The following is a 24,272-nucleotide window of genomic DNA, read 5'->3' as shown; positions in this document are numbered from 1 at the left end:
CGTATCACCAGTTGCATTTAATCAAAACAAGCTTTTTATCTGTGCGCTATTATGGCGGGTCATTTAGCATTTTTAGAGTCAGACACCCCCTGTCTTTTATTTATTTTTTATTAAACTCCACCCATTCCGTTCGTCGCTTGAGTACGTCGGTGTGTAAATGGTGCCGACTTAATAGCAAATCTTATTCATCTAGTTTGTGGTAATTCTGCCTAATTTTAGCTGCTTTTCTGTGCAATAGAGAGAGTGAGAGCGAGCAAGAGGCCCGCTAACTTGCAACCTGTCAAAAGGACGTTACTATGCTTGGTTTCAGAAAAGACAAAAAAATGTTTGGTATCGTCTCCGGTCTCCGTTTTCTCCTGGATTCGCGCCCCACTTCTAATCATGTGACATTAAAGGCATCAGCCAGAGTCTGCGAACATCTGTGAGGAACGGTTTTCTTAATAAAAAAAAACGACAGAAACGCATTTAAGGTCACCCTGATGAATCTGTATGAAAACATGAATAACCAAAATGAAACCGTTGCGCTTGTGCATTTCCTCATTCGACTCAGACAACTATGTAGCTATCCGAGCACATGCTAGCTCGATTGAACCAACATTCTGCTCTGCTGAAGCTGGGGCGCAGCAGCAGCAGCGTAGGAGCCTCTGATCCGACGATCATTTCCGACAACCCCGTATGGATTTAACGCCTGCATGCGTTGCTGCTTGATGCTTCGCGAGGGGGTGATCAATTATTTTGAGGATGGGGGAACCTTGTGACCGTACACACTTCGAGAAGTGAGTATCTCATGATCCATGTTAAGTTTAGTTTAGGTTCATTTCGATCAAACTGTGGATACACAACAAAACATCCGTGGTTAGCATGTGAGCTAAGCCGGGTGAACATTCATATAAGGGTCGGTTATACATTTATATTAAAATGTCCAAATGCAACTTCACACTGTGTATGCTATGATTTTGCAGTGAGTGAGAAAAAGTACACTTGCTGGTTCATAATATGACCATTTAATTTCAAATATCGACGAAAACGACGCAAAACGGTCTGTTAGCGCACACTGAGTGCTAATGCTATTCGCAGTGCTAGATCTAGCCAGCGTTGCTAGTGTTAGCCTCTGGTGCGAGGAGATGTCGTCGAGCTGCGCTTCTGGTGAATGTTTACAGATTCAGCAGATCTGAGTGAGTGAACCTCCCGCCCAATTTGTTTACAACTACATAATCGTTGATATGGAAGTATGATCACGATGCTTGATAATAAAGGGGTCACAACATGCACTAACAAATTCTTCAAACATGGCTCCCGTGAGGCTGCTAGGCTATTTTACTAAAGCTAGCCAAGCTTGTTTAGATGTCTTTATTTAAATCCAGTCACACGTTAATAGCCAACGTAATAATATGTCTATACTATAACTACCATGTATATCATTTAGGAAGGCTAGAAACTGGCTTCTGACATAACTAATTATTTAGCAGCTCGTTGTCTCATCGGAAACGTCTCTCCTTTTAAAGGCCATGTTTTGGCTGGATCCACTCCTGCTGTCCAGGCCATGTTGCCATCAGAGTTCAAGTTTTGTTTTAAAGCATTTTTTTTTTTTTGTGGAGTGGGATATGAATGTAGTGGATACATTTTATAAGGAATAAATCTAACCGTGTGAAGCCACTTGCTTGTTTTCGGGAGTTCTGGTGATAAAACGCACGTTTATCAACCAACGTTTTTTGTGTATCGTCACTATTTTTTTTAAAGATAAACGTGCATTCAGCCCCTCATCTGATTTGTGTTGTGTACTACGGCACCGGAGACTATTGGCCCAGCATGCTGAAACAGTGAGCACTTGCTGATAAACTTCCACACATGCAGAGAAATGGCAGAAAGGGGAGTGCATCCTGTTAGTTTTCCATTGCACATATTTAAATATTCGTACACTGCATAATTTTTATGTAAGATTTATTTTTCTATTTTTTTTCTATTATTTTTCTAACAAGTGGGTCAAAAAATGATCAAATGTTCATATTATAAAGAAGAGACTTCTATGTTCCAAAACTGCATAGTATGATCTGTTGCTTAAAGACATTACTGCCTCTGAATAACATTAATTGATGACATGAAAGAAGTAGTTATTTTTAAAGGGACTCCTCAATTGGAACAATATTAACTCTTGCAGGAACAATCTGGTTCTTCCTGGGGTTTTTTAAAATCCTGCAGTTAGGATTTTCTGCAGAATTGAAAAAGGTTAGGCTCCACCTCTATGGGGACTTTTTTTTCTCCTCTATAACTGGTTGTCATTTTTGAAAACACCTGGATCTACACTCAACCGTTTTCACAAATAATTATATCTGTACATAGAACTGACCAAATATTAGACATGTGCAAAAACCCTCCACATGAGATTAGTAAATAATGCAACAAGAAAACAAGAATGGCGAACAATAAAACGAGTGTGGAGCCGTTTGTAGAACGTTTCCAGCTGCTGCTGGAGTATTGGGTCATAGGTCAGGTTAGAGGTTAGGCTAATTTGTCAGCATTTTTTAAATATATTATTATTTTATTATTTTTATTCTGGAACCCATTTAAACTCCCCTGAAACTTTGTCTCCATTCCAGTTTTTGGATAAATGCGTTATTGTGTGGACCAGCCTTTGGGCAATTTCTATAAGCAGCTGTTTGAGAAGCAATCAAGAAACCTTTTATCAGAACAAGGCTTTCTTAGGAATTCATAGAAACTGCTTACCTGCCTAGTAAAAGCTTCAGCAATGAGCGAGCAACAACCTGATATTCTTCTCTTTATTTGATCATATGTAGAAGAAAGTGGAAGAAGAGAATCCAGCCCTGCGAGGACTTTTGTAATGTCAACAGCCCCATTAGATAGAAATCTTCTGGTAATTAGTGAGAAGAGGAACTTCACTTTTTCTATTTTTCTGAGATTTTCAAATGTTTGTATGTCATTTTGTGTTTCTTGTTATTACCAAGAAAAGAGGGGACACATACAGTAAGGTAATTTCTTGAAGCTTTGCTTAATCGTTCAGTATAAATGTATATTTCTCGTAACCAGATTGTACCTCGACATTCAAGGGTGAGTTAGAACATTTTATTGCATAATATTGCAAGAGTAAGATGATACTTGTCTTAGGGCTGACGTTGTAACCATTTCAACTACTGATATAACTTTCCTGTTTCATTCACAGTTTTCATTCCACTCTGTATTTTTTTTATTTTCAAGTAGCTATGAGGTACAAAAGCAAAAACTCTACCAGATGCTCAACAGGTTGTTGCTAGGTAACCAAAGAGCAAGTTAGTTAGTTGATGCCACCCGTCTTGCTTTGCTGACTATGAGAGGTTTAGCAGCTAAAGCCTTTCCTCTGTCTAGATCCTCCACGATGCGTTTCTGGGGGTTCATTGAAATTATTGAAAATTCTATCGTTATACCTTCTGTTGATATTGATCACTGGTCCATTGCAATATAGTAATTGTTTTGTTGTCCAGCGCTAGTGGGTTTAAATATTGTCATTTCACCAGAATTATTTTTCTTTTTCTTCTTTTTTCAGCAAATAGCTTCTGGCTGTTATGACCAGTGAAGCTTATTTCATTTCAAAATTATGTTTCTTCTTGTCAGATGTGGCGTCACTTTGGCGGTTCTCTGATTTGGACTATTGTCAGCCAGCAGCCTCTTCGGGCCTACTAACCATAGGCGTGTTTCTCCATGGACACTCTTCTGAAGTCAGAGCTCAGGTATAACACAGGAGCAACTGTTATTTCAGTGTATATTTGTGTTATAGTTTACGTATGTTCCCTTTTGCAACATGGTAAAATGTTCACCTCAACGTCTGTGAAGGTGCAAGATTTTGCTATAATTTCAAATACTCTGGGCAGTTCATCATGTCTTTGCCCAAGTGTGATATTTTGCTTTGTAGGTGGTACTCCTCCGTATTTCGGTTTGACTTCCAAATAAGCCGAGGTGATGTTAAGAAAGCACTGCAAGCTACCGATTGGTCAGACACATTTCTCTCCCTATAGACACAACAACAAAGGAGTTTACAAGTTATGAATGAAGCCCTTGGGCAATAGTTTGTTCTTGAAGGAAGCACATACTGCAGGTCCTCTATCCTCAATCAATGGGAGTTGAAAACCGTCAACAAACAGTTTTAGCTATTTTGTTTACTTGAAACAAAAATGATTTATGTCGAAGATAATGTTGTAACTGCATAAGATTCAATCTGCTGTTAGTTTGACTGAATCCTTCTTGTTATAACTCTTTTACTGTAACAGATTGTCCCTGCAGAAACATCCCATTTTAAAGGTCAGAGTGAGGGGGGAAAAAAAGGAAAAGGAAAACTCAAGGGAATAAACGACCCAAATATTACTCAGTATTCATAAGCCCAGTCTAAGAAAAGCACACACCTAATGTAACAAAAATCACATATTTACATTGGCTGCTTAGGAATATCAGTTGCTAGTCTCAGCATTTCACAATTAGCTATGGTAATATGTTAGATTGGTGTTTTTATTTCCATAAAACCTTACAAATACATAGAGTCACATCCCCAAGCTTCAAACTGGGCTTATTAGCGTATAAGTGAAAAGAAGTTCAGGATTTACACTCTTTCAGCCCATTTGGTGGAAAAGTATTTGGACAATTAATTTAAACAATTAACCTGGGAGCTCCTTGTTTTGTTTCATTATTAGGTCTTTGTTCTTCATGAATGAATTTTAAAGTGTATTATTATATACTGTCTGCTCAGATTAATCCAAATTCAGCGAAATTGAAGACAGTGCTTCACTGCAGATGAACAATGGCCTAACTGAAAAAGCAGTCTTGGAGCTTTCGAAGGTAAAGAGCTGAGATGTTCTGCATTGGCTTTCTTAATAATCAGATCTGACCCAGTGGAAATTAACTTTCTGAAGGCAACAATCACACACAGAAAGACACACTAACACTTAATTAAAGGCAGTCGACGTTGGTGAAAGCTTGCAAAGCAAATTTCAGTGTTCTTTCGCAATTTGGAATTTATGTGCCATGCAGACCTGGGAAAGCAGAGAACAGTATTTGTTCTTCCAGACTTCATTTCAAAGCCATCCATCCAGTTTTCATGTTTAAAACCTGATCATTTTACAAATTTATTCTGTAAAAATTGTCTGAATGAACTTAGAAAATTGTACTTTTTGTTATTAAAATAGATATCCGAACCCTGAAATTGCTGTTAAGCTTTCAACATGAAGTGCTTCAGTTTCTCTTCTGGTCTGGTATTCTGACTTCAGTGTTGAAAGAGGAATTAAATGTGTTGACTTGAAGTTAACTAAAGCATGAAGCCCAAACTGCACTGGGCTGAAAGCTGCTCTATATGTGCTTTTCTTTGTGAATAGAAATATAGAGATTGGGTTGAAAAAATTTATTTTTGTGTATTTTTGAAACCTGTTCTCCGAAACTAATTATTAATGTAATATACTTATAGATAAAGAAGTGATATTATGTTTGAAATTTAAAATGTTTTAGTGAAAAAAGCAGTTTATGCTAAAATTTGTTCAGATGCATATTGCCATTAGTTGGATTATCTTGTAAAATGGTACAATCACTGTGGACCACATAACATTTTTATGCACAAGGTTTAACAAGGAATCTGTAAAACCACTTTTGCCTTTTCTCTTGTTTCTTTATGTTCTCAATGAAACACAGACAGGAAGGGAGTGCTGCTTCTGTAAGTTAAACTGGTAATACTCTACAGTTTTGGGAATTTCTGCAACTTGATTATTGATTTTTTTATTTTTTATTTTATTTTATTTTTGTGCATTCTTTTCCCTATAGGTGAAGGTGGAGGGTCTGTCCACGTCCGCTCTGATTAAAAGCTTGTCTCCCCGAGTCATGCTGTCCAATCATCTTTTACCAAAAGGGACCAAGATGAGGGTCAACCTGGAAGATCAGGGTCGTCAGAAAGTGTCCTTTAGCTTCTCGCAGACTAAAAAGCCGCTGCAAAATTCATTCTTCATATCTGCCAATCCTGATACGACTGTCACTGAACCTCACAGTGCCTCATCTCAGTCTATCTTGGACAAAGTGGGAAAGAATGCAGAAAACAAAACGGAGCAAAAGCAGACAGTCTTGGTGACGTCATCTACACCAGAGAAACGTTCTCAAACGTCACCCTTGCCCTCAACTCAACTCCCAAAAAACTTAGGAAAGATGCATTTTAAGAAGCAAATTATTAGCGTTTCTGTTACTGAAGAGAATCTGAAGCCTGTTACATCTGAGGAGATACATGTCTCTGAATCAGAGGTTAACTCTCAGAGTGACACTGAAGTTCCACCGCCCCCTCCTGAAAACATCATTAATGACAGCTCCCCTAAAAATGTAACCACTGAATCCTCTGAGACAAAAGAAGATTCTAACTTCAAGAAATCAGCTTCTTCGTCCGGAAAAGATGGTGATAGTTCCAGTTGTACTGATCGGGATTCTAATGTGTACAAAAGGAAAACCAGGTCACAGTCAGACAGCGCTCCTCCTTGCTCTGAAACTGATGGAGACTTGACGCACGCGTCTTCCAGCCGCAAATCAGAAGATTCAAAAAGCAAAACGAGCTCTGATAGCCGGATCAAAGAGGCAAAAAGGTCTTCCTCTAATTCACTTGCAGGGGAGAAGGAGAAAAGTTCCTCCAAGCGGACAGAGACTCAAGAACGATCTTCTAGTTACTCCAAATCTGATCGTGATTCCAGGATGCCTTCCTCTCGTTCATCTCGTTCGGACAAGGATCGCAGGAGATCTAGGACTAGATCACGTTCTAGATCAAGAGGTTCTCGGACAAGTTTGTCTCACTCCAGATCCGAGAGGTCCAGGTGTGACAGAGCTTCTCGCTCGGAAAGATCGTACTATCATGAATCTGATTGGCGATCCCACAGGAGTTCTCCACGCAGGGAGAAAAGACGCTCCCGCTCTCGGACCGAAAGAACTCGGTACAGTTCTGACTCTGAAGACGACCACAGGAAAGCGAGAACGAGAACATCTGGATCCAGCAGGTCATCTAATTATTCAAGCTCGCATAAAGCATCACAATCATCTTCCTACTTGAGATCCGAGAAATCTTCGAAATCTTTAGAGTCTCTCCACTCCTCAGAGACTGACAAAAGGACACAGTCTTCAAAGTCTGAAAGGACTTCAAAGCGTTCCTCAGACTCTGATTCTCAACATAGGTGCTCTCCTGATTTGGACTCCAGTTCCCGGATGTCTCGCAGTCATCACAGGTCTGACACCAGTACCAAATCATCTTCTTCCAGTACTCATAGCAAGTCCCAATCACATGACAAGAACAGAAAAAGCAGCTCCGGTGATTCAGAGGGAGAACACAAAACAAAAACTCAGTCTTCTGAAATAAATACAAGTTTCTTGGAGAACAGTAGAGATTCTCAAGAGAAAAGTAGTAGACCAGATTCAAAGCAAATAACTCCCTCTAGATCCTCCGTAAAATCCCCTAGACATCACAGACAGCCAGATGACATATTTCATAGTCCTGCCAAAGCGTCATCATGTGAAACCACAGCAGAATGTAGTCCTCAGGTGGAAAGAGAAAAATCAGATTCAGAACCAGGTGAGGATGCACAGGGCAGTCAGGGTGATACGGACATGGTTTTATCTACTGAAAAGACTTTGCAAGGATGTTTAGGAAAGACAGAGCACGTAACAAAACCAGTACTTGAACTAGAACCTGAAAACGCCTCAGCTACAGCTCCGAGCGAAAACCTAAAGCTTATAGACATCACTCTAGAAAACGTGTGCAATGTGAAGGCTAGTGAGCCGGACGTGAGCTTAACTCCAGCTGTTTTAAATTCAGGTGAAAGCGAAGATTTTATCGGTGAAATAGATGGCAAAGTGCCAAAACCCTCTCTCGATGCTACAGAAACAAACATCACAGATGAGATCCAGCAAAACACTAAGATGGAGATTGTTGAACCAAATGACGTTTTGGCAGCCGAAAATGAATATGACTCACAAAAATCTGCTATGTCCTGTCTAGAAGCTGAAAGTCAGCTTTTAGAAGGACAGCAAAGTAAAGATGCCACCAAAAAGAGTACCTGCACTACCAGAAAGTCTCGTTGGGACATTGTTGGGCAAGACTCATGTGAAAATGATAATTCAAACAGGGCTGTTTGTGCAGAAAGTAATCTCAGCCCTAAAAAAGTTTTATCTGTCAAAAGAATTGAATTTTCTAATGACGGTACTCAACATGACCTGGACAGTAAAGGTAACATTCAGTCCAGAGATGCTAAACATTCCAACTGGGAGCAGGATGTCTCTTTAGTGACCTTTAAACATGAAGACCAAAGTCAGCCTTCGCAAGCAAGCACCAGCATTGACCGCTGTGATTTCAGTCGTACTACTTATACACCATACAGAGATGAGCCTTCACACATGAACGATCAGTTATCCCAGATTCACTTAGCCACGTTAGGAGACATCCAGAGTACAGATGCCTGTAAGAGTAAATTAAAGGAGAGCACACATAGAAATAAGTCCAGTAAAAGAACAGCCATCAATCAGGATATGCTTGCAACGGCCAGTGATGCCAGTGACAGCGACAACTCCGCGTATGACTCGGATTGTGACGATGCCATAAAGCAGTTTCACTCTGTGGTAGTAGTCCCCAAGCATTCCTCCCTGACAAAAGATGTAGAGGATGGACAAGCCTCTTCATGTACCCCTTTACATATTTCAGAACAGCCCAGCACCCATTCGGGAAAAACGAACCAAGTTAACGCACAGCAAACACAAACCACAACAACTAGCTTTGTTGAGTCGGCTCATATTGGCGTGCTTTGTCAGTCCCAGAGCAACATGATTGATAGTACCAGTCACTCAGAAGGTTCCAGCGCCATCAGTGGTCAGCTTTTTGGAGCCGATCATGACGGTGTCCAACGAAGTGCAACAGATTCAACCCCTTTGCTTGACAATTCCAGACAATGTGAGCAAAGTTTGAAGCAACATGAGATAAGCAGTCAAGGCGAGCAGGTGCATTTGCAGTACCAACCTAATACCCTCTCCGACAATATCAACAACAAGATGAGTTTCAGCTTGAGTTGGGACTTGTCTCAACCAGAGCAGCCTACCAGCACATGCCAGCAACCCGATAGCAGCCACGGACCACAGTTAAACACTAAAGCAACAGCAACCAATTCCAAGGAGCCAGAGCAAAGTATTCACTCCGGTATGCACCAGTCAGAAAACATGCAAACTATCAAACGACCTTACCTCCATACACATGAACATTATCAGGAACCTTCGAGTGAAATCCACCCGGACTCGCTCACAAATGACCATGATGACTACAGAGCAGAAAAGTCATCAAGTCATAATAAAGCACTAAACACTCCAGGGTCAGCAAGCTCAGTGCAAGGTCCTGAAATTAGCAGCAACAGCAGGGGCCCTGCTTTACCTGAGCCACCCAGAGAGGACAATCATAGACCCCACAGAAGTAGAGGACCGCCCAAGAAAAGGCGTCCGGAAATTGAGTCGGATTCGGACAACGAGGCAGAAGCTGGACCATCTGGAAAAAGGGAGCGTCAAGAAGATGTTGCAGTTTTGACGGAAGTAAGAGCCGAAGTAAACCGACCATCACTCACTCTACGCAACTTTCAAGATGGCAGCAGATGGAAAGACTTGGCCAAGATTAAAAAGATGCCCCCTTACTTTGACTTAATTGAGGAGAACAAGTACCTGACTGAAAGGTAAACAGTTGTCCAGAAAGCTTTTATATTGTCAAAGCATAATTTTTTAAAAAAATTTGGTTCTTTAGAGTTTGACTGATGGACTTTTTTAAACACATCTTATAGAAAGAAAAGCAAATCTCATCGAGATATCAAGAGGATGCAATGTGAGTGTCCAGTGTTGTCAAGAGAGGACCGTGCAAAAGGAGTGATGGCATGTGGAGAAGACTGTTTAAATCGGCTCCTCATGATTGAATGGTAGGTCATAAAGAAACTGTTTGCAGTTAAAAGAACTTTGCTTTAGAAGTGAACGTTTTGTAAACCTTGAAATCCTGAGAAAGAAGTGAGTTGCTGAGGAAATGGATCAGTACTGTTTAAACACAGGACGTCTCATATTTAACATCCTTAAACAATTTCAAATTTCTGTTTTGCTTCCAGTGAGTCAAAATTAGTTGTATATATATTTTTTAAATATCTTGAGGAAAAGATTTTGAGGATTTCTGGAAATCTCTCAATTTTGATTGAATTATTGAATTATTTTTGGACTGGTTTCAGTCCTCAATATTTTTAGGTAATTTGGTTTTATTGTAATTGTTCAACTACATAGTGTTGTGGATGCTAATACAGCTAAACTAGTGGAAATCATACTAAATTAAATAATTCTTTTATGAAATATGTGTTTTTTTTCTCAATTAAAAAGAAAAAGTAAATCTTCTAGCTGAAGGTCTTTGCACTGAATTGTAGTTAAATTTGCATTTGTATGTCGTTTTGGATAAAAGTGGCTGCCTAATGCATAAGCAACAACCCAACATATGTAATGTGCATATTTTCATATCACTTTTATTGTTTTTTTTTTTTTTTCTTCACAGCTCGTCACGGTGCTTGAATGGAGCATATTGCTCTAACCGTCGCTTTCAGATGAAGCAGCACGCGGACTTCGAGGTCATCCTCACTGAAGACAAAGGCTGGGGACTGCGTGCTGCTAGGGACTTGGCTCCGTAAGAGTTTTAGCTGTTGTCTTTGTTTGACATTGTGATTTTTTTTCTTAGCTCTGTCTCATTTTGCGTAGTATCAAAAAAGGTCGTAGTTAAGAGCAGAACTATAACGTTCTGGGCTTTTTGTAATCTCAGAAACACATTTGTCCTGGAGTACTGTGGCGAGGTGTTGGACCACAAAGGGTTCAAATCAAGGGTGAAAGAATACGCTCGCAACAAGAACATCCACTACTACTTCATGGCACTAAAGAACAATGAGGTGAGCTAGGCTGTAATAGATTTTAAATGACCACTTAAATGAGTAACCTTCCTGTTGCCGTGTTGCGTCTCTGCAGATTATCGATGCAACGTTGAAGGGTAACTGCTCGCGATTCATGAACCACAGCTGTGAGCCGAACTGTGAGACCCAAAAGGTACTGAAGCAAAAGCAAAAACAACTCTTAAGCAATTTATTTTGGAAAGTTCTGGTGTCTGAAATGTATTCATTTTAAAAATGTTTCTCTAGTGGACTGTCAATGGCCAGCTCAGAGTTGGGTTCTTCACCACCACGGCTGTCACTGCTGGAACTGAACTGACTTTCGATTACCAGTTTCAGAGATATGGGTAAGATTTTCCTCCAGTTGTCTTTTATCCTGAATTGCATTTGTGGCAGATTTTAAGTCATCATGATAGAGAGAATATTTAAGAGGACTTCACCTTTGCTTTTTCTTGCTGTGCAGGAAAGAAGCACAGAAATGTTTCTGTGGAGCCCCTAGCTGCAGAGGCTTCCTCGGTGGTGAGAACAGAGTTAGTGTTCGAGCGGCTGGAGGGAAAATGAAGAAAGACCGCAGCCGAAAGAACGCTCTCACCACGGTCGGTCTTAAGAGCGCCATGACTATTTTTGCATGCAACAGTGGCATTTCTCCAATTATACCCTATTAGTACCTTTTGGAGATATGTTTGTTCACTCCAGGAAAAATCTTTTAGCAATAGTTCAGTGGAACCACGTTTTTTTTCCACAGGTGGATGAGGAGCTGGAGGCGTTACTGGAGAATGGAGAAGGCCTGTATGACGAGAAGCAGGTGGTGTCTCTGTGCAGACTGATGGTCCGAGTGGAAACCATGGAGCAGAAGCTCCTCTGCCTTAAGCTCATACAAGTACGAACCATCAATGCTGCTTCATTGGTGCCCATCCCTGATTTCCTTCCAGTGTGTTTCATGTATTTTGTTGCTGCGCAGGACACCCAGAATCCTTCGTGCCTGAAGCAGTTCTTGGATCATCATGGCTTGTCCTTGTTGTGGATCTTTATGGTGGAGCTCTCTGAAGCTAAAGGCAACAGCGCTAATAACAACAAACTGCAGTTAGAGGTGAGATTTATTTTACTTTTTTGTTAAGGTTTTTGTAACCTGCAAAAGTGTTTTGTACACCAAAGCATTTACTCATTTTCTCATATTAACATATCAACTTTAATGTGTTTTATTGTGAAATAGTGAATATTTTTGAAGTGAATGTAAAAAAGAATAAATGGTCCTCAAAATGTTTTACAAAAAAAACCCTGAAAGGGTGGTGTACATTTTATTCAGCCCCAACTTCCGCTAGTCTCCAAATTTGTAAACAGAGAACACGTTGGTGTAAAGGATCCATTGTGACTAGCAGTTGCATAATATTTCAAATGAATGTCAACAGAGAATTAAGTCAGCAATGGGCCAGTTGCGTTCTGGGATTTGTAGTATTTGCTCTGCATGTTTTGCCCACCTTCAGGCCAGCTCTTATAGACATTTGGAATATTTTGCATATATTCAATTACACACCGGCCCCAATTTGGCCTAAGTTTGACCCATATGGTTAATGTAGGTTTACGTCCAATTGAAGATCAGAAGCTGAATATGAAAAATCACAGATGCTGTCCATCCAGCCTGATGGCATTTCAATCTGTATGTGCACAAAGCTTTTTGCTGTAACTGCAGCAAGATTTTCTTCATAGTATGGACTCAGAGGGATTGGAACCACCCATCACATTTTTTTTGTAAAAATAGTTAAGAGCCATATTTCTCCCTTTACCGTACTAAGCACAATGTTTGATTTTTCTACAACAACAAAAAAAAATAATTAAGACACATAAAAGCTTTATATTGTCAGAAAATAACATAAATACTTTTGCAATTCATCATAAATGGTGACCAGTCATTAACTCCTTGCTGTATCTAAACTGCATGCCTTTAATCTCTTCTTGCAGATCATGAAGACCCTGGCTGTGCTCCCCATCTCGACGAAGAATATGCTTGAAGAGAGCAAAGTCCTGACCCTCATCCAGCGGTGGGCTCAGATCAAAACCCTCCCTCAGCAGGCTGAGATGGATGGCTACTCCAGCGAGAACACGTCCCGGGCCCAAACCCCTCTCAACACTCCCGATGGCTCCTCTGCCAAAATGGCTCCGGAGCTGGACGGCGACACGTCCAAACCTGCCGTTTACAGGCGGCTCAAGATCATCAGTGAGAATAGTCTGGACAGCGCTCTGTCTGACGGTAGCAAGGCATCCGATGGGAAGGAGGATGAAGAGGAGGAGGAGGAAGCTGAAAACCTCAACGCCGACCCTCCGGACGGAGCAAGCTTGAAGGAAGAACACTTGAGCGAAGGTGTGGAGCCGACAAAAGAATCCGTGGAGGGGTTTGGGAAAGAGTTGTCAAGACAGGATGAGTCGGAAATGAGCTCAAGCAGTCAGCAGCAGCAGGCCCCGGATGTGGACGTGAAAGATGAAACCGAGTTAGATTGGAAGATTAAGGAGACAAAAGAGAGCCTGACAGATGAAGCTGAGACTCCAAACGTTCCATGTGAGGCGCAGGCGAGTGCAGAAAATCCAGAAAGCGAAAAAGTGCCAGAAAATGTGGAATCAGAAGGAGACCCGTCCTCTGTTAAAGTGGAGGAGCCAGAGAGTCAGTCCATCCAAACGGTTCCTGTAGATGTTCCAACCGAACAGTTGCCAGAGACGGAGGAGACGCGAAAGGAAGCGGAGGAGGAGGCGAGCAGCAAGCCCGGTGAATCCGCCGCAGAAGCTCCACCGAACTCTGAGACCCCAGAGGCTCCTGTCAGTGCCGAGGGGACAGCGGTGCAGGTTGAACCGTCAGTGATAGGAACGCCGTCTCAGGATGAGGAGGAAGGCGTGTCGGACGTGGAGAGCGAGAGGAGTCAGGAGCCCCACCTCAGTGTTTTGGACATCAGTGGCATGGCGGCCAGACTTCTTGAGAGCTGGAAGGATCTGAAGGTTAGTGAAGGCCGAATCCCTTTCAAAGGTTGAGCTGGTCAACTTGATGTAAATGTTTTAAATGTTGCATCAAAATGAACTTGTCTGTTCAGGAGGTCTACAGGATACCGAAGAAAACTCAAGTGGAAAAGGAAGCAAGAGGTAGGAGATAGTGCAGTATGTTTCTGGCTTGTTGGCACTGAAATTCTGAGTTTGATTTAATACATAAAAAATTTCCTTGCAGATCGCAGCCGGGATCGTGACTTGGCTTTGACGCCACGCGCCACTTCTGGCAGTCGAGAACGGGAAAGAGAGCGAGAGAAGGAAAGGGAGCGCGACAGAGAGAGAGACTACGACAGAGACAGAGACAGGGATCGAGACAGGGACCGGGACCGAGAGCGGAGCCGAGACCGGGACCGGGATCGAACCGCAGACAAAACTCCTCGCAACTCTGAGCGACGGAGAAGACGCTCGCAGTCTCCACCCCCTTTACCGTACGAGAGGAGCAGCCGGCGCAATGAAGAGCGGTAAACCATTATGCTCATTTTTCTTTTTTTTTATTATTGTGAATATGGAAATGATATCTAGCTGCCTACTTATTGCATTTCACAGCATCAAATAAAAATTAACAAAGCACAATAACTACAGAACACTATAAGCAGAGAAAATAGCTGGCGTATTCAAAAACAACATTTGTGATGGTGTAGATCAAGGATGTCAAACGGACTGAGGACTTTGCAGTGTTCTGCTAAAAAGATTAAAGATCTTTCTCCATTAATACTTAGTAATACTCCTAAGTATGAGAAACAGAATGTAGTGTTTTCATTAGCTGTGAGCCATAGTCCTCAAGATTTCAAGACATAAATGCTTGAACTACATCACTATATGTGTAATAAGTTTCTTTTCTGTAGAAGTTCCACTTTACAGAAGTAAATTGAATAATTTTACAACAGTATTCTGTTTTATTGAGATGCACCTTTACAGGATCTGTTTTCCTTGAATTTTTAAGGTTTGACACCCCGAGCAGCAAGACACAGAGAGGAGCTGGAGGAAAGGAGCGCAACAAACTGTCCACAGAGGAGCGCAGAAAGTTGTTTGAACAGGAAGTTGCTCAGCAGGAAGCTCAGAAGCAACAGCAACTTCAGCAGCAGCAGCAACAACAGCAGCAGCAGCAGCAGCTCCAGACTCTGACTTATGACCCGCTAGTCTATGCCTCCAGCCCCGGCTTCATCACCTACCCCCCCGGGTACCCTATGCAGACCTTTGTGGATCCCACCAACCCCAATGCTGGCAAAGTCCTCCTGCCCACCCCTGCTGTTGACCCGGGCCTCAGCTACGAACAGACTCCTGCCTCAGACCTCAGCCTTCCCTCTCCTTCCTCCACATCCCAGGCCCCTCCGGTCTCCAACGTCTCCCAGCACATCACCACCACCAACCTCACCACAGCGAACCCACAGCAGTACACGCAGCCAGCCGTAGCAACTCAGGAGGGAGGGGTCGCTGTGCTTTCTGTGCCGGCCCCCCAGGCTCCTCAGGCGCAGAGTCAGCAGAGCTACGCCACCCTGTGGGACCCCGCCACCCAGCAGGCAGTGACGGTGCAAACGCAGCCGGCACAGCAATACGCTGCGGCTCCAGTGCCTCAGCAGACGCAGACGGCCATCTATTACCAGGGCCAGCCGTGCCAGACCATCTACAGCATCCCCACCGCCTACCCTCAGGCCAACGCTCCAGTCATACAGGTACAACTCCGAATGCTGAGCCTGTTCTGATCAGGCCTTCACTGAGATTTTCTGATAAATAAAAATATATTTTCTTATCCCAAAATGTATAAATCTGCAATAAATAACTATGTTACAAAGGTGCTTTTCTTTTTTAGAACTGCAGCTTGAAAATATTCTAAGCTTCTTAGCTTAGTTTTGTAATCCTTTTGTTTGTTGAGATGCTAATATATTTATTTAACTAACAATTATTTTAGTTTATCATTCTGAGGTTTAACTGGATAAAAAATTGGCACAGTTTGCACGTTTTTATTTAACTACTTCAGCCTATTTATACGAGATTAGAAAAACAAAAAATAAAAATAAGTAATCAATTCCTTTTTAATATAATAAACATGTTATTGGCTAAAATGCAACAGAACAACAGTCATTTAGTGAACGCTTGATCATTTGTAGGAAAGGACGCATTCTGCTAATTGAAAAAAAACATCTATCATCAACATGTGAAAAGCTTTTGACTTAGCATCAAGATGATCAGGCTAATCTGTTGAGTAATGTTTAGATCAACTCATTGGATAGCAAAATTTACTAAGGAGATTTTTTTTTACACAATTGGAACCAGGTGAAGCTAAAACTGACACTTGAGGAAGTCTGGGTAAAACATTTACAAATGTTTTTTCAGCTTGAATGCAAAATGTATACATTTTTTTGTACATTTTTGAAGCAAGTCCTGCTCTGAATGCGTCTTTTAGCAAATGACCTTTTTCTTAATCTGTATACGATAACAATTCATGGATTACTAAATTATTTGACCATTATTTCAATCATCAATTCCTCACAGTTAATGAAAAAAATGGTTTAAGCCCTGAATATGTTGCAGTGCTCGGGTTTAGTTTTAGTTGATCGACTTCAGTCCACCTAGTTTAATATGTCGCCAGTGTCAGTGGAGTCAGACTGCTTTGTGTCTCCAGGCGTACACCGAGCCCACAGCCAGCTACCTGCACAGCCAGCCGGTGTATCCGGGCCATCAGCAGGGCGTGGTGGTGCAGCAAGGAGGCACAGTCACCACCATCGTCACATCCCAAACTGTTCAGCAGGTAACCACCAGACACTACCAACAGGCTGAGCAAGCTTTCTGCAATGTCACTCAATTATAAAACTAAACATTCACATATTTAGAAATGTACATTTTTTATACTTTCAGTGTGTTATGCTATGATATTCAGACCATTTGAAGATAATTGTGGCTTCTAAGAGCAAGCATATATTTTAGGCCAACTTACTTCATGTCCCTTTCAATCTAAAAATTATTACCAAGTGCGTGCTTTGTTTGTTTCATTTCCATAGAATGAATGTAATAAATAAATTAATGTTACCTTCTCAATTGTAAAAGTAAAACAAATTACTCATTATTTTAAATGAAATTGATCAGCTTCTCTTTTTAGTGTCTAGTATAGCCACATGGGGGCGGTATATAATCAACCATTCCTTTTCAATGAGATCATGCAAAAATATTAAGCTTTTTATTTTATTTGAATTATATTTTTCATGTGTCCATTGAACGGCTGCGGTGTATTATTAAACTGTGCTTGACATTAATAACACACAAATAAAAATACATTATTTTCTCCTATAGTAGAAATAGAGCTGTGAGACAAGATCTGTGGCCGAGATCTGACCCGGTCATTTAGTTGTTTAAATAAAAGGTTCCTCTGATTCGGCTGTTGTTATGGCCCTTCAGTAAACAGAACAAGGAGAAAGACAAAGAGCTGTGTGAGGAGAAAAGAATGAAAACAGTTGTCTGCTTTGTAAAAACTGGAAGAGACCACCTCGAGGCAGTAATTTGCTTGTCAATGCTGGCAGGTTGAAAGACCCTCAACAATGTAAATAAGGTTTCAAATCTTGTCCATATGAGAAACATTCTCACGTTCTGAACCTTACATAGAAATCCCACTAAACTGATAATATATATTTTTTTAATTGAAGCAGCATCCATTTATTGAGCCTTTAGAGAGATCTTGGCGAAGCATTTCTCCTCATATGTATTTGTTCTGTTCACCAGGAGATGATTGTACCCAACAATGTGATAGACCTGCCTCCCCCGTCTCCCCCGAAACCCAAAACAATCGTCCTACCTCCAAACTGGAAAGCAGCCCGGGACCCTGAAGGCAAGATCTATTACTACCACATTGTCACAAGGTAGGTGTAGCGGTTTGTGTGTGTGTGTGTGTGTGTGTGTGTGTGTGTGTGTGTGTGTGTGTGTGTGTGTGTGTGTGTGTGTGTGTGTGTGTGTGTGTGTGTCACAACTGTGTTACTTGAGGAAAGTCCCATCACACATCTTAATCTTGAGGTTATTTTGCCTTCAGGCAAACACAGTGGGATCCCCCCACCTGGGAAGGCAGCAGCGACAACACAAGTGTTGACCATGAATCTGAGATGGACCTGGGAACACCGACCTACGACGAGAACCCCTCTAAGGTATTTTGTGAGCTTCAGAGTAAATCTGCCGCATTTCCTGTGACAACACTGCTTCACGTTTCCGTTTGGGTCTCAGGAACTTTCTGCTCAAGTGCCACAGAGCATGATTATAGTGTTTGTGATTAAAGATGCAGCGCCAGTGATTACTTTCAGCTGTTTCTCTCCAGGAAGAGGGGGAAAAAAAATCCTTCTGCACCACATCATTCCCAGTTGACTGTTATAAACTTGCTGATGAGTTTCCCCTCACATCAGAACCAACATGGAGACTGAATTTCCAAGTGTGCCCACTCACTCCACCCCCTGACCCCTTACCCTGAAGGCCGACCGGGGAGCGAAGGGGGTCGGCTGAGCTTATCTCCTCTTCCGCTACACCGTTTGTTTTCCCTCTTTGTTTTCATTCCGTCTCCAGCAGTAGTGGAAACCATCTGGAAAGTCTCGCTCTCATTTATTTACGGCCTCTTGCTTTATAGTTTGGAGGAAGCACGCTGCCGCCGTGTCCTTTTTGTCTCGTTTGAAATGGCACAGTAAGAAATTGAGGAAAACAGCAGAGCATAATGAAAACATAAACAGCATCTCATGCAGAGGTCGCGCATTTTTATTTAATGAGGTCCGTCATTTTTTAATGCTGACCAAAAACATAAAAAAAAAATCGGTCATGTACTATTTTTACCCCTCAAATTATAATTGTATTATCATAGGCTATGTTGCTACATTTTTCAGAGGTCCACCTCATATTCACCTACTTGAGCCATGAATCGACATCCCATCACACATAAAGCAGATGAACGCATCTAACTTTTTCTGATTAGTGACAAAACCCTCTGCCCCAATAACTTTTAATACATAAAATTAATCGACTCCATTACCAGCACTTCACCTGCTGGGGTCTGAACGCACAACCTCACAAATTCCTCCTGGTCACATCGACAGAGAAATCTGCTTTGGTTCGTCGGTCAGTTGGATCTGTCTGATCCAAACCGATCAGCTGAACTCTGCAAGTTTTTTACCCGTTCGTGAGCTTTTACGACAATTTTTTTGCGTGGTTCCGCCTCCCAGAAACAGATAGATGCTATGTCTGCCGAGCGTCTGAGCGCCGCTCTCCTTCTCGGTGCGGGAGGGTATTGTCTTCATCTCCCATTTGTTAAAACCGCTGGATGAGTTGAGTTTAATTCTTCGCACCGGTGGAGCCACGTCCGCATTGGTTGTGCAGTGAACTGCGCATGTTACGGTCTAATTAATTTTCGCACCTTTATTTATTTCCTCAAGACAAACTCCCGGCTCCTCTGTTTAGGCGATAAATGGATTAACACAACATTGCATTCTCTTTAGTTTTCTCTGTTCTGTTTGCACTGGAGACTTGAATTAAACACACCATTTCAACCAAAGGTTGAGAATGGGCTTCCGAACCAGATGCTCCAAAGCGTCTTGTCCATAACTTTTCAACACGCCGTCAGCTCCTGGTCAGAAAGATGCATTTAGTTCAGAGTCTGTGAGATGATATTCAGAAAGGATTTTTTATTGATTTTATGTCTATGATTTTAGTTGCCTCTACAATGAGCTCTTTGCATAAAGTCTATCATTAAAGGCTGGAGCCACAGATGGTTCATTGTGAAAGGACATCCTTGATCTAAAATAGCTGTTGAAAGAACTTTGATTTATAAATGGTGCTAAACAGTTGTTTGGTTTGCCTTATTAAACACTGAACATATATTCTAGATTAATATAGATATGCAATGAAATGTGACAAACTCCAGTTTTGTTATTTCACCAACCTCCTTGATTGTGATTGCCACAGTTCTCCACAAAGACGGCCGAAGCAGATACTTCCAGTGAATTGGCTAAAAGAAGTAAAGAGACGTTTCGCAAAGAGGTGAGTCCAAGTCTCAGTTTCCTTGCTAACACTCTCGTCATTACCGCTACAGAGGTTCCGTCAGATGTTCTTAGATTCCTTTTGTGTGTTAACCAGATGTCCCAGTTCATTGTGCAATGCCTGAATCCGTACCGGAAGCCGGACTGCAAATCTGGACGCATCAGCAACACAGAGGATTTCAAACACCTGGCTAGAAAGGTAAGCAGAAGCAAACCAAAGTTTTGGCAGTCTGGAAAGTTTGAATTGTTTCTGAGGTCTGAATAGGTTAAAAAAAAGTGTGTAAAACCCTGATATGTTGTCTAAAAGTTTTATCCATCTATTAGGATTTTTATGATTTTTTTTTCTTTATTCATAATAGGGCTGGATGATAAAGTTTGGGTTTTTGAGGATTATATTTTTGGAAAATCTGGATTTTTTTCTGTTTTGTTTTTCACCAATGCATTCGTTGGGTTTTCATCGTTCAGGGTGATGTCACCACGCCCGGGGCCGCCGTCTTGTTTGACAAGCGTAAACTTTGAAATCAGGTCATCTGTAAGACGAAGTATTAGGGTCTGGCTGAGACGTTATTTCAAAATATGAGAATAAAGTATTAATATTGGGAAAATTAAGTAATTTATTTATTTTTTTGAGAAATCCAATGCAAGATGTTCAAATGAGGAACATTGAGTAACTTGTGAAGTTATACTTTGGTATAAGTTTTACATGTAATAATATACATCTGCATCAAATTATTATCAGTAACAGGACTTTGAAACAATCCCACAAACAGCTGTGTGTACGTCACACGACCTGATCTGGTCATATCAGACAACTAATCTCTTTTTACTCATTAAAACAACTTTTTCTCTTCTAATGTTAAGGCAATTTTTTCTGGTAAAAATGCATCTTTTTGTGCTAATATCTCTGTATAATATAGAATTAAACAAATATGCTCACAGCCTGGCCTGAAAACTCTCTGTAAACATGTCAAAGAAGGGGTGGATGACTGAAATAAACCACTTTTTGAATATTTGATTTATTTTTGAGAAAAGAAACTAACATAAAGAAAATAATTTAAATTGGGGAAATAATTGTCTCTTATTTTCCATATAGCCCAGCAATAATTTATACTTGCATAAACTGTCTCATAATGCTTTAGAATGGTTTAATCCTGAAAAGTAATATGTTTCTGTGCTGTCAGTGTTAGCCTCTGTTTAGTCACAACATGATTAAAGTTAAAAGCTTCTAGTAACATTTCCCAAGTCGTCTTTCCTGATTCACAGTTTAATAGCTGACCTCTCTCGTTGTCACGTCCTTGAGAGAAGCCATTCCACATGTAAAACATGTTGCCATTTTGTATCTCTGAACTCTCTTAAAGGGCTCTTATCACTCATTTCCTCAAATAGTTGCGTGGCTCCTTGTGGTCACATGGATCGGCCACTCACACATACCAGCACTCTGAGGATACGCTTGGATAAGTTTGGCTTCTCCAAAAGGAATGTGGTCTTCTCAAATTATAAAAGAGCAAACTATCGACAAGGAGATTAACTATCAAACCGCTTTACCATGGTGCATAATAATTATGTGTCATAATTGCGTGATTTCCTCCATCCCGGTTTCAGAAGACATCCGTAACGATTCTATCTCTACTTTGTGTCTCAGCTAACTCACGGAGTCATGAACAAGGAGCTGAAAGCTTGCAAGAACCCCGAGGACCTCGAGTGCAATGAGAATGTGAAGCACAAGACTAAGGAGTACATCAAAAAGTACATGCAGAGGTTCGGCTCCGTGTACCGGCCCAAAGAGGACACGGACGTGTACTGACTGGACCGAGCCGCGGATCTTCCTGTTTGCCTCTGCGCTCGCTCACACTGGAGAAGCACAGTTTTGCCTTCCCTTTCACTCCTTTGTGTATGTCCTGGACAGTGAAGTAGTTTGGTTTCTTTTTTTTTTTAATTTTTTTTAATTTATGTCAAAGAATTTGCACTGTTGCCCAAGAATCTCTCCTGGCTTTGTGAAACGCACAGAAGGCTTCACGATTCAAGGCTTTTCAGGTGCTCGCTTGAGCGCGATGACACAGAGGGGTGCTACAGAGACTAATGTGTTCACTGACTGCCTCACTTTTAGCTTTTTGTTGTTTTTGTTTTTGTTTCCCCCCCCCATTATTAAATGTTCCTGAGATGATCCCTCTCTTTTTAAAGTCTTTCGGCCCTCAATCTGAAGTATTTAGCGAGATAAAAAGAGTCAGTGGAGTTTCCCGCAGTTTGAACATGGATCAGTGAAAGAGCAGCCCTGACTCTTTTCTTGCCAGCCCCACTTCCACTGACTAAATATCTGGTGCTGCTTTTATCTGGGCTGCCGAGGTCCAAGCTCTCACTGTCCGGCTCACTTCACCAGAAAAGCCTGCAGCTTCCTTTTTGTTTTAAGAATGCGCCAATAGGCCGAGCTCCGAGTGGCGTCCTCACGGAAATTCCTAGCAATGTGCCCTCACTGGGAAATGAACTTTTACTTTCAGTCCACTGAGGGATCGGCCAAGGACGAGCAGGTTGGGGAAGGGGTTGGAGCTCGGGAGTTACTTGATCTTTTATCAATTGAAAACCCGAAACAGGGTTGAAAGTCGTTGATTGGTGTGCTGTTTAAACTGAGGAATAGTTTTTATTTCCCCATCTTCATCCAGCTCCTTCCCCAACCGTCTTCTTACAGGAATACTAAAAAATGAAGTTTGTAGCATTGCAGTTTTAACATTTGCTAAAAATGTTGTGTGCTTTGGGTATTTTTAATAGATAGTTCTCATACTGAAGACCCTTGGTTTGGTCGACTTTGCTCCATGAACTCATTAATTTCCCTTTTTGTGTTTTTTTTTAATTTTTTTTTGTTTTACTGTTGACAGTAAAAGTTTGTTCTCTTAGCATTAGATCACGATTTTCTCACAGCCCATTAAATTGCATTAAACAACGTTCCAACATATGTACATTGCTTTATATGTGAATATATTGAATAATAGTTTTTGGGAATGTTTAAATGAGCAAACACTTTGTAAAAGGACTATCATTTCTTGAATAAAGTGTAAATAATGTGTAAAAAATAATTACCAAAGCTGTAAGCAGGAGTAAAGGGCCCAGGAGCACAGTGAGCCCGCCCATCCTCACCAGCTCAGTCCTCCTGATGCAGTTCCCACTTCAGCCCGTCTAACTCAGTTGTTCTTTCTTTTTTTATTTTTTCACTGGCCAGGGAGGTAAACATGTTTTCTGTTTGTTGATGGTGGTGTTTTTTTTTTTTTTTTTTTGGTCATTTTTCTATGTACAAAAATTCCACCGTACTCTACTGTAAGTATTGTGTAAGCACATTGTCATACCGAGTGTACAAACATTTTAAAAGACAATAAACCTTTTTTTTTTGTAAGATGATGCCTATTTTTTGTGTTGTAAAAAATTGTAGCTTGCAAATGGTAAAATCTTTAGTTTTCACAATTAAAAATCTGAAAAGTGTGACATGCAAGTGCATTCAGAATGTGCAGAACATTCTTTTCTGGAGGTAGAGCTGCCTGTATTTTTTTTTAAGCATATCTACCAGATCTGCGCGTGCAGAGGTAAAACTAGTTCAGTAATAACAGACGGAGAGCATCTGTAAGCATCTCTTTTTGCCATTGTTACTGATGAACAATGGTTGATGTAATTACAGCGCGACTCTGACTGGATGCTCCATCTAGTGCCGTCAATCTCCGCCTCAGTCGCAAATCTTTGGATAACCAGTCAAGTTTACATTTTCTTAACCCTCATGCAATCTTACTCCCCTTGTCCTTTGGGTCAAAAATGACCTGCCCTAACAAAAGCCCCAAAATAAAGCAAATTAATTGGATTGTAAATCCCAAATCTATTTTGCATGTTGAAACAAGCTGACATTTATCACTTCAACTCAATTCAATTAACTGACCAGGGTTGGAAAAAAAATCATTTGTATTATGCCATTTAAATATCAAATTGTTCTCACACTGATGATGGCAAGCTACTGGATTGTAGCTACTGTGAGACTGCAGTTTTGCACCATCAGCCCTTCTGACCAATACCAGCAGGCGAGGCGGGCGGACCGAGAGTCGAACCGGAGAACTCCTACCGCCATCGCCCACATCAACTTACATGGTTTGCTGCAAACTGGAGAGATGAAATCAAGTCTGCTGCCGTCCTGCAACTTTGAAAAGCATCCCTCCTCCAACACACTGGATGGCTGGTTACCAGGCCTGTTCAGAGGTGAATGACTGCTGGTGAGAAAATTCAGCCATTTGATCCCTTTGGAGTAAGGAAGCGTCTAAAAGTTGCCGGATGGTAGATCTAG

The 24,272-nt window shown here is 41.2% G+C and overlaps 1 protein-coding gene across 4 annotated transcripts; it reads left to right on the top strand.

Moving 5' to 3' along the window:
- The first annotated feature begins 496 nt into the window (after nt 1-496).
- On the top strand, nt 497-23,438 carry setd2 (SET domain containing 2, histone lysine methyltransferase). Of its 4 annotated transcripts, none has more exons than XM_055047555.1 (23): nt 497-776; nt 3,607-3,722; nt 4,733-4,821; nt 5,665-5,686; nt 5,794-9,701; nt 9,807-9,938; nt 10,550-10,678; nt 10,811-10,934; nt 11,011-11,088; nt 11,181-11,278; nt 11,395-11,527; nt 11,677-11,811; nt 11,893-12,021; nt 12,891-13,916; nt 14,009-14,057; nt 14,140-14,422; nt 14,905-15,634; nt 16,585-16,710; nt 17,676-17,812; nt 17,980-18,091; nt 19,887-19,961; nt 20,058-20,159; nt 21,603-23,438. In XM_055047555.1, the coding sequence occupies exons 5-23, from the start codon at nt 5,851-5,853 to the stop codon at nt 21,762-21,764; spliced, it is 7,611 nt and encodes a 2,536-aa protein (XP_054903530.1). In that variant the 5' UTR covers nt 497-776; nt 3,607-3,722; nt 4,733-4,821; nt 5,665-5,686; nt 5,794-5,850; the 3' UTR covers nt 21,765-23,438. The 4 variants fall into 4 exon arrangements, with proteins under 4 accessions (XP_054903530.1, XP_054903531.1, XP_054903527.1 ...); XM_055047556.1 differs by having other exon boundaries at nt 5,665-5,699; XM_055047552.1 differs by lacking the exon at nt 4,733-4,821.
- The last annotated feature ends 834 nt before the right edge of the window (nt 23,439-24,272 follow it).

The sequence above is a fragment of the Poeciliopsis prolifica genome, unplaced genomic scaffold, assembly GCF_027474105.1.
Source record: "Poeciliopsis prolifica strain line A6 unplaced genomic scaffold, Auburn_PproV2 SCAFFOLD026, whole genome shotgun sequence".
Lineage (NCBI taxonomy): Eukaryota > Metazoa > Chordata > Actinopteri > Cyprinodontiformes > Poeciliidae > Poeciliopsis > Poeciliopsis prolifica.
Note: the sequence above shows the minus strand (reverse complement) of the source record. Positions and strands in the feature narration are given on the sequence as shown.

Bases quoted from the DNA above. Each gene is read 5' to 3' on its own strand.
- setd2 (XM_055047552.1), top strand. From the start codon at position 3,694: ATGGACACTCTTCTGAAGTCAGAGCTCAG. The intron at 15,635-16,584 runs GTACAACTCCGA...TTGTGTCTCCAG, and splicing joins CCAACGCTCCAGTCATACAG to GCGTACACCGAGCCCACAGC. The intron at 17,813-17,979 runs GTAGGTGTAGCG...TTTTGCCTTCAG, and splicing joins TACTACCACATTGTCACAAG to GCAAACACAGTGGGATCCCC.